The sequence below is a fragment of the Capra hircus genome, chromosome 19 (assembly GCF_001704415.2).
Source record: "Capra hircus breed San Clemente chromosome 19, ASM170441v1, whole genome shotgun sequence".
NCBI lineage: Eukaryota > Metazoa > Chordata > Mammalia > Artiodactyla > Bovidae > Capra > Capra hircus.
The window spans coordinates 45,603,318-45,618,763 of NC_030826.1; the positions used below are offsets into that span (position 1 = coordinate 45,603,318).

At 53.6% G+C, this 15,446-nt stretch overlaps 1 protein-coding gene across 20 annotated transcripts in view; it reads left to right on the top strand.

Annotated features, from left to right (window-relative positions):
- Window positions 1-15,446, top strand: part of MAPT (microtubule associated protein tau) — a 122,123-nt gene that overhangs the window by 82,900 nt on the left and 23,777 nt on the right. For 6 of the 20 annotated variants that reach the window (XM_018065293.1, XM_018065296.1, XM_018065295.1 and 3 more), the window contains 3 exons: window positions 6,471-6,526; window positions 10,775-10,907; window positions 14,555-14,820. In XM_018065293.1, the coding sequence (XP_017920782.1) occupies window positions 6,471-6,526; window positions 10,775-10,907; window positions 14,555-14,820 (455 nt within the window). Of the gene's footprint in view, window positions 1-3,385; window positions 3,695-6,470; window positions 6,527-9,560; window positions 9,759-10,774; window positions 10,908-12,373; window positions 12,428-14,554; window positions 14,821-15,446 lie in introns of all 20 variants that reach the window. The other 14 variants (XM_018065283.1, XM_018065280.1, XM_018065285.1 and 11 more) reach the window with 6 other exon arrangements.

Sequence of the window (15,446 nt, forward strand, 5' to 3'; positions counted from 1 at the left end):
CGCTGGCACCTAATCTGCGAACATGTGGAGGTTTCTACCTCTGTGCTGCCCAGGCCAGTGTTTAATGTCTCATCTGGAGCTGCTGATCCAAATGGCCAAGCCCAGCACCCTCCAGTGGGGCCTCGGGAAATCCAGACACCCTGGCAATCCACAAACATATCTCATTGTCACAGACCTGCAGTCTGTTTTGTGCTGAAGCAATCAGATTTGGGAAGAACCATGTACCTAGAAGCACAGTTCTCTCTTCCTTGTTTTCCTGCAGCAGAAGGAATATCTCTGGCAGCCTGTGTCCATGAAGGACTAAGAGAGCAAAGATGTTTCAGGATGGAACTGCGAGGGGCCGAGAGGAGCAGGGTGTGGGGAGGGCCCTGCCCACCACACCTTGCTCACGCCAGGAGTGGACCTTTCTTCCAGGAGTGTCACCAGGACCAGGCCTCCTGGGGAGTATGGGGACATGATTCATCTGCACTCCTGAGGCCACCCAGCTGTGTTTCTCCAAATACTGATTGCCTTGGACCCACCCCTGGTGATCACTGCCTTTAGTCTTGGCTTGAAAAATACTGCTTATTTTTCATGATATCCAGAAGATAGTATGAAAAAACCCCAATGAACTTTTTGGCAACTCAGTAGTTACTGAGCAATTTTCAGTCTTCTGGGAGCTGAATAGAATGTTCTCCCAGCCCCGCTCCTTCCTCCAGGAGAGTAATAGCATGATGGCAGGTTCCTTACACACATGCACACACACACACATACACACATGCTGTACTATCCTGTACTGATAACTTTTCAGGGTATGTTTAATACGCAGGTTTGGGGCCCTGGTCTCTTTTTCAGTGAGGGTCTTTTAAAGCCCTGCGGTGTAACAGTAACATCCACATCACAAGCCATTTCTAGGGAGCTCTGGGAGGAAAGATTTTTCCAGAAAGTGCTGGAGACCTGGCCTGATGAGAGGTGTAGGGACCAGTAGCTGCTGCCACTTCGGGTCTGTTGAGTGGTGGGTTGGGGAGGAGCTGGGGTGAGGAGGCTCAGATTGCCTCCTGCCAGCTGGTTTCTTGCATCTCTGTCATTTGCTCTGTTCATCCCCAAGACTCACCAAGGGCCCCAGAGAGTCTCCTGCAGACCCCTCGGAAGGCAGAAGTCAGCTTGTTTCCCTGATGACATCATGCGTAGATCTGTCCATATGGCAGGCTCTGGGGCTATGCTAGGAACACAAGATAACTGAGACCATGAACTCACAGCCCCAGAGTAGGGGTGGGAGCTGAGAGAGCTGTGCTGCCGGGCAGCTCCACAGACTCCGACTAGAGTTGGGACCAGAGGGACCATCATGTGTTAGCCATGTGTGTGGACCCCTGTGTTCTCCCACCTCCCGCCCCTCCCCTCATCCAGTCTCTTTCTCTTCCAAGACCCTCAATCCTTTGGAGTTCCAGGGTTTATTTAGAGGAGAGCTGCAAAGTTGTCCTGGAACTAGGTAGGATGTTTGAAGAGTTGGGAGTTAGAAAAAATACAGGATATTAGGAGAACCAACAGAAAAAAATTTCCTGTCCTCAATACACAGATATTTTAAGGAGGGATTGATGTGAATGTGGGGCTTCCCTGGTGGCTCAGATGGTAAAGAATCTGCCTGCAATGCAGGAGACCCAGGTTTGATCCCTGGGTCAGGAAGATCCCTTGGAGAAGGAAATGGCTGCCCATTCCAGTATTCTTGTCTGGAGAATTCCATGGACAGAGGAGACTGGTCGGCTACAGTCCATGGGGTCACAAAAAGTCAGACACGATTGAGTAACTAACACTTCACATGAATGCGGCATGAATGAAGCAGAAAAAGAGGAAGTGTGCCTTCACTCACTGGACTGGCACACGGGAGGTGGTGTGACAGGGGTGAAGCAGTGGTCCCGCAGGGCTGGCCACATCTGTGCCGTGCAGACCACCTTAACTGCCACGGTGGTCACCTCACCTCGTGCAGAAGGCTGTTCATAATCCACCATCTGGACAAACCTGAACCGTGTTTCTGTTTGTAGAGGTCTCTTGGCAGGTCAGTTAGTAAAGACTGAGCCCCAATTATGATGCATTTGGGGTTTTCCAAATCTATCAGGGTGGGTTTATTGGGCAAAAGGGGGGCCAGAGAGAGGAGAGGAAAGGAGACCCTCCCTGCACCCCATCCAGGTCCTAGCTAGAGGCCAGAGTCTTCAGGAGGCTCACAGTCCCTGGAGAGGAGGACAAGTTTCTGCTGCTGGTGGAGTTAGCCTAAGGCAGCCCTGGATATGGCAGGATGGTTGGAGCCCAGCCAGACCCAACATAGGCAGAGGACTACCACCAGCATTAGATGGGGTCTTGGTCTAAGCTCCCCCTTTACAGATAAGAAAACTGAGGCTCAAAGACAGGAGGTGCTCACCCACGGTGACCCAGCTAATTGTTGGCAGATTGACCAAGAGCCGTTTCATTCTGAGCAAAGAAAAGCAACATGGGTGAGCTCGGAGGGTGGGCTTCTTTTCCTTTGTTAGGTGGGCTTGAGATGCTGTTTAAACATCCTTTTTTTTCTTTCAAATGTATGTCCCTCTCTTAAAACACTTAACTTGCTCTTGCTAACCTTTTACTGCTGCTGCCTCTTCAAACCCAGAGGAGAGGAGAGTTCCGGGTCAGCAGAGGGAAGCATCTGAGAGGCCTCTGGCCCATGGGCTTAGCTCTCAGGTCCAGCTTGCACATGGCCAAGAAGCTTCTGGGGTCTCCGAGCTGCCTCTTGGGGAGAAAGAGCCCGAAGCTCCCGTCCTGGAGACCTCTCGCCCTTCCCAGCATCACCCCATCTGCCAAGCGCCTCCTCCACCAGGAGGCCCTCAGGAACCCCACTGGGAGTGGGGACTAAAACCAGGGCAGCGGGCTGAGGAGGGCCTGGCCTTTCCGGAGCCCCCCTTCCCTGGACATCAGCAGACAGAGCCTGGGAGTTCCAAGGTTGTCCAGGAGAGCTTCCTCGGGGAGCTGGGCCACCATGGAGGTGAGGCTGTGGAGCCGGGGACCTCAGGGCTGACCTGCCAGCACGCATATGACATGCTTGGGGCCCCCATTCTGCTCGCGGGCTCCAGAGAGGCCACATGCCAGTCTTCAGGAACAGAACCTAAGGTTGCAGAGGGCAGCCGCCATGGCTCCGAGCCGCCAGAGTGCCAGCTTTGGGGAGGCCTGCCCCAGGAGGGGCTGCCTCTGAAGGGGGTACAGAGTAAAGAGAGGCAGGGAGGTAAGGAGGTGGATGAAGACCGGGACATTGATGAGTCCTCGCCCCAGGACTCCCCGCCCTCCCAGATCTCCCTGCAGGCAGTTTTTGGAGAAGCTCCTGGAACCCCAGGGTCCCCAGCCGGGGGTGCCATCCCGCTTCCTGTCGATTTCCTCTCTAAAGCGTCTGCAGAGACCCGGGTCCCAGAGCCCGACGGGCCCTGCGAGGGGCCCCCAGGAGAAGGGCGCGACGGGTCCCCCGAGTTCACATTCCACGTGGAAATCACAGCCAACCTGCAGAAGGAGCAGGGACCCCCCTCGGAGGTGGATTTGGAAGGGACTGCACTTCCCGGGGCCCCTGAAGAGGAGCAAGAGCCCCGGAGCCCCTCTGAGGGCGAGGACACAAAAAAGACTGATCTTCCAGAAACTTCTGGAAAGCAGCCTGCAGCTGGTCTGCCAGGGAAGCCCGTCAGCCGGGTGCCTCAACTCAAAGGTCTGTGTCTTGAGCTCCTTCGCTCCCGCCTGGCGACCTCGTGTGCCACCCAGGCTGCAGGCGCTGCCACTCAGCTTCCGGCTCCTCCTTGGCTCCTGCCGCTTCTGAGGCCCCCGGGGACAGCCACCAACCAGCCCCTTGGGCCTTTGCTCACCCTCCCGGCCACCTCCTGTCCCTCGGGCACTGGTAGCTCGTGCTCCTCTCATGCTTGCCCGCCGTCGCGCATGTCACCAAGACCCCCACCCACTGCTTTCTGCCCCGTTCACTCCTCTGGCCCCTTGATTTCTCTGCAAGGCTCTTCAGCCCAGTGGAGGCTGGTGGGCTGCACTCCACAAAAAGCATAGCAGCTGCTCCCACTTCGGAGGGCTCGTTATGTGTCTCAAATTGGTCGTCTAGGACCCTCCTGACCCTCCCAACAAGTGGGCATAATTAGCCCGATGTGCAGATGAGAAAACTGAGGCTGCAAGCGGTGAAGTATCTTGCTGAAAGTCATTAAGTAGTAGGTGATGGGGCCAGACCCAAGTAGGTCTGCTTTGAAAGGCACTTCCGTCTACTCCGCAAGCGCCTTCCAGGAGGTCCTGAGGTGTGCCCTCCTAGCCCAGAGACTCAGAGGACACACGTCTGTCTTCTGCAACTGTGTCCGTGGATAGCACCTCACATGCAGCAGGCCACACACACACACACACCCCCATTGGAGGTGACCCAGAGCCCATGCTGAGCCTTTGGCCCAACAAGCACTCCACCCTATTCTGTCTGCCTTGTGGCAGAAGAGACAGTGAGCAGAAACAAAATCTCCTCATGGAAGGAACCCCTTCTTCTTCCCTTGGCAGAGCTGGGGCAGTCCCCCTGATGGGATCACAGGGAGGGATCTCAGCCCCATCCCCGTCTCGAGCCCTGGGAAGTGTGACCACAGCAGCCTTTCAGGAGCTGAAGAGACGGGAGGGGAGGTTCCCAAGGGTGGGGGTCTCTGTGTCCTGTCGGGGGGAGGACAGAGGAGGCCTCATGGCCACATATCAGCCGTATTCATATGTTTAGGTCCTGTAGCATATTAGAATTATTTGCAGGGCCCAGAAATTGATGCTACTTAAACTGTTAATTGCAGACATCTGTTAAATGTTGTCACGAAAACTTTGAAATGTTATAGATGAAGGAACCTGTGTTTTTAAATTTAAGACCGAAAAAGAATCCTACTTTAAAATCTCCTAAACTCCAAACTAATATGGGACAAGTAACTGTGACTTGATAGATGACAACAGTGTTTCCTGAAAAGTTGTTTTATATTGAATGCTGATCCACTGCATGTTGATAGATGTGTCCAGGGGAAAAAAAAGAGTTCCATCGTCTAGTTTGGGTGGGGCGGGGAAGGTGAAACAACGTTAAATGGAGTTTGCTGTGGGGAGCTTGTCAGAGCCTCTAATATTGTACTGTACATTCTGACCCTCTGAGGATACATAGTAGCCACTTCCCCAATCTGGGAAATGCAAATCTAGCAGATGCTTTTGTTGTGAAAAGGATGTGAATCAGGTCCACCCAGGGCTCTTACTAAAATGCAAGTTCCTGGGCCGCACCTTAGGCTACTGTCTCAGAGTGAACCTGGGATTCTGTATTTCAAGAATGTCTCCCACTGGTTCTGCTGCATAACAAAGTTTGAAAATCTCTGGGCTAGATCATCAGTGCTGGTCACTCTATAAATCTGGTCTCCCGGAACCAGTGAGATGCTTCCACTGTCGTTGGGGCAGAGGAAATACAATATTGAAGCCACAGATGAGAACCTGTGATCAGTTTCCGATAATGCATGCCAATAGGAGGAAAGAGTGAGTTCGAAGTTACGCTGGTAGACAAGCGGATTGGTTTCACCAAGGGGTGGGGCTTTCCAAACACAAAATCTGTCAGTGGTTTGGTCCTAAAATCCAGAGATTATCTATGGCAGGGGTCTCCAACCTCTAGGCTACAGATCAATACCTCCTGCCAGATCAGTGGTAGCATTAGATTTAAAGTGTACAATAAATGTAATGTACTTGAATCATCCTGAAACCATCCCCTCCCCACCCCCAGTCCATGGAAAAATCATCTTCAATGAAATAAAGAGTCTGGGGACTGCCGATCTATAGGATATTTGATGGCAGCTAGTTTGTTGCTAATTTGGGGAAAGGGCAAGCATTAGTCCCCCTTGGGAGAGTCTGTAAGTGGTGAGACAGCCCTCCAGGGGTGGGTTGGACTTGTCAGAGAGCCAACTAGGACTGGTCACCCAAGCCCCCATGAGTGCGGGGCAGGTTCTGGGAAAGCGGCCCACTCCCCCTGGCCCTTGGGTGACTATATGAACAAGGGGTCCTGCAGGGGCCAGAGCCTGGCTGACCTGCCCTGTACATAGCTCTGGGGCTTCCAAATGCCCCTCCTTGGAGCAGGGTTGGCCCCGGTCAGGGGAGGCTGACCCCAGCGGAGCCTGTGAGAGGTGGTCCTGCACCGTCTACCTTCCCTGACCACCCCTGTACCAACGTGTACCCATAACAGTTCCCTCTGCGTCGCCTATGCATGTCCCCGGCCAGCCTGCTGCCCCCTCTTGTCAGGGTGTTGCAAGCAACGACCCCAGTGTGCTGTGTTGATACTAACAATGAGACACCTAACAGATTCACGGGGAAAGAAATCAGCCGGGTTTCCACTGGCCCAACTGAACAAGACATATTGCACAGTTTCTGAGAAACCACTTTCCCTTCCTTGGGCTCTCATGCACTGTGCTGATGGGTGTAACATGCATTCTCATTTTGTATTTTATCAGCTCGCATGGTCAGTAAAGGCAAAGATGGGACTGGACCCGATGACAAAAAAGCCAAGGTAAGCTGAGAAAACCATGGCATCTCTGGCGTCATCAAGTTCATCAAGAAGCCATTCTTTGTATCTGAATTGATCTCTGTATATGACACGTGGGAATCGTTGGTTCCCGAGGTACACCTGTCATTCACAGTGCTTTGTGTTTCCATACAAACGGTTAAAATGCCAGCATTTATCCTTGGATACTTCTGCCAGGGAAGGGCAGTGAGCAGGTTAATGAATGAATGAATGAATGCTCCTAATTATCATTGTACCAGCATTGTTTGAATTAAGACGTTCACAGTAAATGAAAGTATGCTTGAATTTTCTTCAGTGAATTTTGAATTTTATGCTTCCTGCTATAGGTCTAGGTGCAGCAAAGATAAATCTGTATACACACAGAGAGTATATTTAAGATCTATCTAGAAAATACCATTTATTTAGGGCGCTGAGGGAGTGTTGAGCAAAAATGAGATATCCAACCTAAAGTGGAGGGTTCTGGAAAAACCCTAGAGGAGAGGACCTGTGAGGCAGGCCAAGAAGGAGAGATGAAGGGGCGGGGGCGGGGTTGGTGAATAGGGGTGAGACGAGACATTCTGAGGAGTAGTATCAGTGGAGGTAAAGGAGGGTGAGGGGAGAGGAAGAGAAAAATCACATTTGGGAGTTCTGAGCAAATCTGCCAAGCTCGGAGTAGGGCTGAGGCAGGCCAGAGGAGGGAAGCCTGATACACACCCTACATGCTGAATGGACATGTGGGCTGTGGTGCCCTAGAGGCTGTCCTGAAATCCTGCCAGCCAGTCTTAAGATCTTCCCCCACCAAGGACCAGAAGACCGAGCAGCCTGCTCACCACCCAAACTGCACCCAGGACTGCATGGTCCTCCTCGCGCTCCCTGCCAGCCCTAGTGCACTCTGCTCCATGACAAGGGGGCTTGAAGAACGCTCTCCTAGCTGCACAGTGGTGGCTTTCCAGGAAAACCTCGCTGGGGCCCCAGATGAAGACCTTTTTTTCTTATAGGCATCCAAGAGGCTCCCTATCTACGCTGCCTGAAACGCCTGGGTGTTCATCAGTCCTGGAGGACTGATGGAGTTCCCAGATGCAGAATCAAGCCCTAGGGTTTGGTCTTGTGTGTTGAGGGTGGCTGCCCAAAGTGCTTGCCCTGGAGGAAGTCAGGGTTCACCATCACAGAACCCAGTGGGGCAGCTGAGGGTACTTACTGCAGGGACTTGGGGTGGGAGGGAGTTGCAATAACTGCTTGCCAATCGGGATGCCCATTCAGGGGAATCCTGTCCTCTGTTCATTCATCCATTCTTAAGCTGTCCCTGCCCTGGAGTTGCTCACAGCCTCGCAGCAAGAGGTCAGATCTGTCACGAACCTAGGCCACTTGGCCAGGTAGGGAGCAATGCCGGCGGAGGGGGACCTTGTGAAGCTGGGGAAGGAGGGCTTGGCTTGCCGGTACCCACCCTCAGCTTTTTTTTGCTAGCAGCCCCAGGGCCTCAGCCCGCATCTCTCCGCTCACACCCCTGCTCCGTCCCTCTTGCACTCCTTCCCAAGGCTGGCTGCAGAGAGAGCCTCACACCTTAGTGGTGAATCTCAGTAACGAAGAAGTTTCTAGTCAGGACTCTCCTCTGTAGCTCTGACTCCCCCTTTGGAACACCTCTGGACTTGGCCTCTTGGTTTTATTCCTGAAGACGTGGCCCTTCTCGCTCCCAGACCAGCCTCCTCCACCAGGGCCATGCATCCCAGTCCAAGGTCCCCAGAGGTGGTCCAGACAAACCACAGGTGCCGTCCACCCTCCTTCACACTCTCATCTCTGTGAGGTCGTCCAGCTCACAGACACCCTCCCATTGGCCACCTGCACCGCCCAGGCTACTTCATTAGGTAGATTGTACTCAAGAGTAACCACTGGCCTGATTAAGATTTACCAGACTCTGGGAGATTGGGATAGACATATATACACTATTGATACTATGTATAAAATAACTAATGAGAACCCTACTGTGTAGCTTCCCTGGTGGCTCGGATGGTAAAGAATTTGCCCGCAATGCAGGAGATCCAGTTTTGATCCCTGGGTCAGGAAGATCCCCCAGAGAAGGAAATGGCAACCCACTCCAGTATTCTTGCCTGGAGAATTCCATGGACAGAGGAGCCCGGAAGGCTACAGTCCATGGGGTCGCAAAGGGTCAGACACGACTGATCAGCTAACAGTTTCACTGTATGGCTCAGGGATCTCTACTCAGTGCTCTGTGGCGACCTAAATGGGAAGGAAATCCAAAAAAGAGGGGATATATGTATACATACACCTGATTCACTGCGCTCTACAGTAGAAACTAACAACACTGCGAAGCAGCTACACTCCAAGAAAACTTAATTTTAAAAATATTGGGGGGCGGAGATTTACCAGACAGTTTAGTTTTGAGACTTTAATCAGAAAGTAAGTGTGTGTGTGTGTGTGTGTGTGTGTGTGTGTGTTCTAAGTGGTATCAGACAGAATCTTCAAGACCTGCCTAATCAGGTGCAGTCCTGATGTTGGCAAGGACGATTCTATCAGTGTAGTGGAAGAGGGAGAGCGGTTTAGGGGGCCAACATGAGTCCCCCCCACCTGGAATGGAGCAGAACCAAGGGCACTTCTGACCCATGACACACTGGAGATGTTTTCTTGAGAAACATCCTAAGAATCATATACTTTTGGCGCTCTCCATTGACTCTCTGGGTGCGAGCCACCTTTTAACCAGTGGTCTCCAAAGTGCGGAGCTGAAATAGATCCAGTGGGCTGGAGAAAGAACATACCAACACGCCTATCATTTTCCCCAGCTCTGCCATATGTAAGTTTCATAATGTACATCATATGCTAGCATCGTAGTATACGCATTAGCTGATGAATGACTTTCTGGTCTTCCTGATAAGGACTGTTAAGGGTAAATGATCCACCTGGTTTGGAGATCATGCCTTTAAACCATTACCTGCCTTATTTGTTTTTAGTTAGTGTCCTTTTTCAGTCTGTACCTTTCTCCTATGTGCTGACTTTTATTTTGATTTTATTTATGTTTATGTTTAAGCCATCCACACCTTCTTCCGCTAAAACCCTGAAAAATAGGCCTTGCCTTAGCCCCAAACGCCCCACTCCTGGTAGCTCAGACCCTTTGATCAAACCCTCCAGCCCTGCCGTGTGCCCAGAGCCATCTTCCTCTCCTAAACACGTCTCTTCTGTCACACCCCGAACTGGCAGTTCTGGAGCAAAGGAGATGAAAGTCAAGGTAAGAGGAACCCACCTTTGGAAAGAATCAGGCCGCTCTGCTGTAGTTTTCAAAAGTATGCTTTTCTAGTCGCAAAGACCTTTCTTTAGATAAGCGCTCACCTAGAAGCACCATGTAGAACAGTTAAAACTCTCTGGTTAAAACAGGGTAAAGGAGGCGCAGGACTCTGCCTTTCAACTCCCCTTCATCCCCGAAGGCACGGGAGGGGACCCTGGTTTGAAAATCACTGTGGGTTTCCTTGGTCTGTTCCCGGCTTTAGTAACTCGGGGATGCTCCCGGGTTGCCCTCATTTGGGTTGGACAGCAGCCCTTGCACCCATACCTGTCCCAGTAGCTCACTCCCTCCGGAACCATCTCGTGGTCCCCGGTTCACGTCATTCTCTTTTGAGTTTGTGTTCTGTGTCAAGGTCACTGCCCCCAGTCAGCTGACCATGCTTGTGCGCCTGTGCTCCACGTTTGGCCCATCTGCTAACTGATGCTGCTGTTCAGCCGCCAAGGGCTCTTAGCACACCTGAGGTGTTACTGAACCCTGAGACCTGTTTGAGAGAGAATGGAAGGATGGGACTAGCTCTCTTAGCACTCCTGGTCAGGTTCAACAAACTGTGTCTCCACGTGCCTCTGAAACCAACCACCACCAGGCAGATAAACCCCCCTAAGACAGCCAGAGAATGGTGTAGGAAGTCTTCAGACGTCCTGCCTGCCGACGGTGGAGGATGTTGACCTCTATCGTTGCTATGAGCTCTGTTGACTTTTTATGAAATACATTGGCTCCACTTGTGCAGATAACTCATGTAAACAGTTTGCCCAGGAGGAAATGGTACTCAGGGGTTTAGGAGGGGCAGTGGATTTGTGTATCTTTGTCATGGTGAGGGACACTTGTATTTGGCTGGCAGAGCATCACCCCAATCATAGCCTCATTTTGAGTTAAGCTGGTAGAGTGGAGCTGGCATTGATGCCAGGTGGCAGAAACCTTTCCCAGTTGTAAAAAAAACCACTCTACTGTGCATTGGTTTACAGGGGGCGGATGGTAAGCCTGGAACGAAGATCGCCACACCCCGGGGAGCGGCCCCTCCGGGCCAGAAAGGCCAGGCCAACGCCACCCGGATTCCAGCAAAAACCACTCCCACCCCGAAGACCTCGCCAGGCACTGGTGAGAAGGGCTTTCTTTGGAATCCTAGTTGGCGGGTGGGGATGGGGAGAGCTCGCCATGGAGGCCCTGATGGTTAACCTCCGGTAGCCAACTGACGCCTGTGGTTCAGGAAGCATCAAATGTTCATTTTCTAATTCTTTTAATTTTCTGAGCTAGATATTGAATCCCCACTTTTTACCATGAAGAAATCAAGGCTCTGAGAGTTTGCATAACTGAGTCTAACCAGACTTTTAAGCATGAGGAAAATACTAATAACTAAGAACTGATGGAGAAGGGGCTTCTCTGAGCTTCTCGAATCCCGCGACACCCCGCCCGCCCCCCTCCCCCCGCCCCCGGGGGAGGTGATTTTCAGCCCCCAATGAGGGGTGGGACACTATGGGTGACCTCACATAGTGGGCAGCCCCTGCTAACTTGCTGGGATGTTAGGGACCTTCTGACAGAACCTAAGGGTCTTAGCTGAGCACTCACAAGGCTGGGCCCATCTCCTGGGCTCCTGTGAGTAAAACCCACTGGGTTCTGAGTACTAGCCAAGGCTTCAGTCGAGCCATTTTGCTTCCAGTGGGGACAGCCAGGCTGAGTCCACCCTTCCCACTGCCCTGATGACTGACTGTCCCAGGCACGTGGGTTTAGACTGTGCATGACTCAGGGTGTCTGATCCAGGGCAGCACTCAGGGGGCCTGTGGATCTTAGACGGGCTATGTGTGAGGCCTGGGCCAGCACCCCAGGGTTTCTGCTGCTCCTTGGCCCCAGGGGTGGCTGCCCAGAGTCCTGGTCTCCTGCATATCTTGGCCGTGGTGTTTAGCGAGGTTGCCATAGGGTGGGGCCTGCATGGATACCCGCTCACTAAGGCCCATTGGTTGACTTTCTCCCATAGGGTTTATTTATGTTTTTAATTACTATTTATTTATGTCTTTGCTACACTGGGTCTTCCTTGCTGCGCTCGGACTTTCTCCACTTGCAGCAAGTGGAGGCTACTCAGTTGTGGTGAATGGGCTTCTCCTTGCAGTGGCTTCTTGTTGCAGAGCACAGGCTTATTTGCTCAGTGGCATGTGGGATCTTTCTGGACCAGGGGTCAAACCCGTGTCCCCTGCATTGGCCAGGAGGATCTTCACCACTGGACCTCCAGGGAAGCCCGGGTTTTTCCTCATATATAGAGTGCATATGATACAGGGGGAACTCACAGACTCCTGACTGGATTTCATGTATGATTTTTGATCCTGCGTTTCCTCACTTGACATTATGCCAGTTGATTCATGCAACTGGAGTCATAACTGGAAGCAAGAACCTGTGTTTCTCTCTGGATCTTAACGGCCCTGGAGAGGACAGCCCCCCATCCCCAAGTCGACCTTGTTTCTTGCTCCCTGACCCCATTCCCGCCTCCCCCCACCCGTTGCATAAAGACAACTCTCATTGAGGCCTTTTCAAGCTTGATGATAATGAGGCTTCTGTGGACTTTTCTTTTTAAGCGACCGTGCAAGTGCAGAAAAAACCACCCCCTGCAGGGGCAAAATCTGAGAGAGGTAATTCTGAGCCTGCCTCGCCCAGCTGGGGTCATGCCTTTTGCACGTGCAGCTTGTTGATTGGCTGTGTGTGGGGAGGGGGCGGGGTTAGAGCCAGGAGGACCTGCTTTTGAAACGTAGGCTTTCCACATTGGCCCTGAAGTTGGAACAGGTAGAATTCCTGCTCTTCTTCTCGCGTGGTTTGTGCAGATGTGTCTGTCCAATGGGCAATCCTGATCCTAATCCTGCGTGTTCTTGGCGTCTGCCGGGGGCTCTGGGTGGGGCCAGGGGAACAGGTGCCTCAAGCTGATGCGGGTGCTGGAGTCAGGACCAGGTTAGGAGGAGGTCACATTGGTGAGTGGTTGGGACCCTGTCCTGTGGGCTCCGGCCGCTGGCACCATTCTCCAGATGAGTACACAGGCTTAAGGAGGGAGGTCGAGGGACTTGCCTGAGGTCACTCTGTAGTTCAGTGGCGCAGAAAGGGTGGGAAACCACCCCGGGGTCTACCAGGCAGCCTGTGTGCCAGGGGGCAGAGGGCGGGGGGTCTCTGAGCCTGGAGGCTTTACTTGTCCTGTTGCTGCAGACCTTGACTTCTTGAGGAATTTCCAACAGACATGGAGATTCAACCAAGAACCTCGTGCTTGCTCATCCTCTCTTTGACAAGAGAAGACACTGCTTCCTGCAGGGAGCTGCCCTTTCTCCTGCTTGGGGCCCAGCAGGTCCCCGTTTGGTACACATGGTTCCTGGGTGGTGGGGGGCATCGGCCCCCCTCAGAAATGGAGGGGAGTGAGGCCGCCACTTGGGCACAGCGTCCAGCAGAGTGGCTCTCAGACTCAAGAATCCTGCTCAAGAATCAAGAATCCGGAGTCTGCTTTAGAATCCCTGGGAGGCAAGGGAAGCACCAGTTTTGCAGGCCCTGCCCCTAGAGATTCCATCCTATCCGGCCTAGACGGGGGCCGGCATCTGTATCTTACAGGTCCCGCCTCCTCCCACCGCCCGCCACCGCCACGGTGGCGGCTCTCGAGATACCGACGCAGGAGTGCCTGGGCCGCAGTTGGTGAAACACGAATCCAAGAGGCAGACAGAATAGCCAACCAGGAAGTGTAACGGGGGATTGAAGAGACACGTGTTAGGAGCCCAGGGCTGGTCAGCTGGGAGAGGGGCGGCTTCCGCAACCTTCCTGGAGGGCGTGGCCTCTGCCCTGTGTCCGGAAAGGCTCACTGCTATTTGCTGGGCAGCGCCTTTTCGCTGAGGGCGTTCTTGGCGAGGGCAGGGCGGCTGTGAAGCTGCGTGGCTTGTTTGGAAAGCCAGGGACTGATGGACACGATGCAGGCATACCATTCTGGAACCCAGGTACCAGAGAGGAGTTGGGAGGTTGGAGAGGGGTCTAGCGGGGAAGGGGCCTTGACCTTGATGAACAGCTCAAAATTCACCCTGTGGTTAGAGTCCAGTGGAGCCATGTGTAAAACAGCTAGCTAGTGGGAAGCCGCTCTAGCACTGGGAGCTCAGCCCAGTGGTCTGTGATGACCGGGAGGGGAGGGATGTGGGGCGAGGATATGCGTATTTTGTTTTTTCCTGTGCGTATAGCTAATTCACGCTGCCCTTCAGCAGAAACCAACACACCACTGTAAAGCAGCTACCCTCCGACTAAAAATAAATTAAAAGAATAAAGAGTCCAGTGGATCCATATGAGACCCTGGCCCGCCATCGCATTACCCTTATTCAGGGCAAAGGCCAGGGTATCCCTGCCCAGCCTCAGTCAGTCGGGCGTTATATTTATTTCCTCTGAGCTCAGAGAAGGAAAGTGACTTGTCTGAGATCACTCAGCTGGCTGGAGCCGCTCCCGACCCCAGGGACACTGGGCAGAGTTGCTCCCTTCTAGGAAGTAGTCCTGGGTGGTCCTTGGCGACCACTCTGTTGCTTCCCTGGGAAGCAGAATATTTTTGTCCCAAAGCAATGGGCTGGGAAGAAGGGACATTTCTCTAGAAATGGAGGCAAGGGCAGCCTCCCGCCGGATTGACTGAACTTCCGACCTTCTTCCTACCGGCCTGGTCCAACCCTGACTCTGGGAATGGACCGCAGGACAGAGACCCTTTTTCTGACTCCCGCCCACCTGGGCCCTGGCCTCACGCCCGCCTTCCTTTCCAGGTGAATCTGGGAAATCCGGGGACCGCAGCGGCTACAGCAGCCCCGGCTCCCCAGGCACTCCGGGCAGCCGCTCCCGCACCCCCTCCCTGCCGACCCCGCCCACGCGGGAGCCCAAGAAGGTGGCGGTGGTCCGCACTCCCCCCAAGTCGCCGTCTGCAGCCAAGAGCCGCCTGCAGGCCGCCCCCGGGCCCATGCCAGACCTGAAGAACGTCAAGTCCAAAATCGGCTCCACGGAAAACCTGAAGCACCAGCCAGGAGGCGGCAAGGTAAGGGCGTGTGCGAGCCTGGCTGGGCGTGCGTCTGCCCCGGGCGCCGGAGCGGGGGTGGCGGGGGTGGGCGAGGTGGGAGGGCGGTAATGTACACCCGGGGCGGAGGCGGGGGAGCCCCTCCGCTCCCGCCACCCGCCTGGGTCCCGCCCCGGCCCCAAAGCATAGGTCCCTCCCCTACCTCTTTAAGGAAAGACGGTGGGTTAGGGTTCAGTTCTGTACTGGGGTCACCAGCAGGCTGTCAGTGCCAGCTCAGGGGAGAGGCGGCACCGGTTCTTCCCTCGGTCACCTCAGCCCCTGCTGATGGGATCGATCAGAGGTGACAGCGTGCTAGCCCCACGACCTGGGGTGCCTGCAGGGGGTTCCCCAGCTGCCTTGTGGTTGAGACCATGAGACAACCAGTATACAGGTGGGTGACTCTGGCATTGGTTGAATATGTGTTTAAGCCCCAATTCTGGGGAAATTCGTGATACCATTTTGAACAACTGATTCTTCCAGGGACAAATGGGTGCTCACGTCATTTCTGGGTCTCCCAAAGGTGGAGAAAATGAGCTTCCAAGAGCCTGGGTGGAGGGATGTGGGCACAGCCTGGACCCCTCCTCCTCTCTTTGACCCCCTCCCCCATT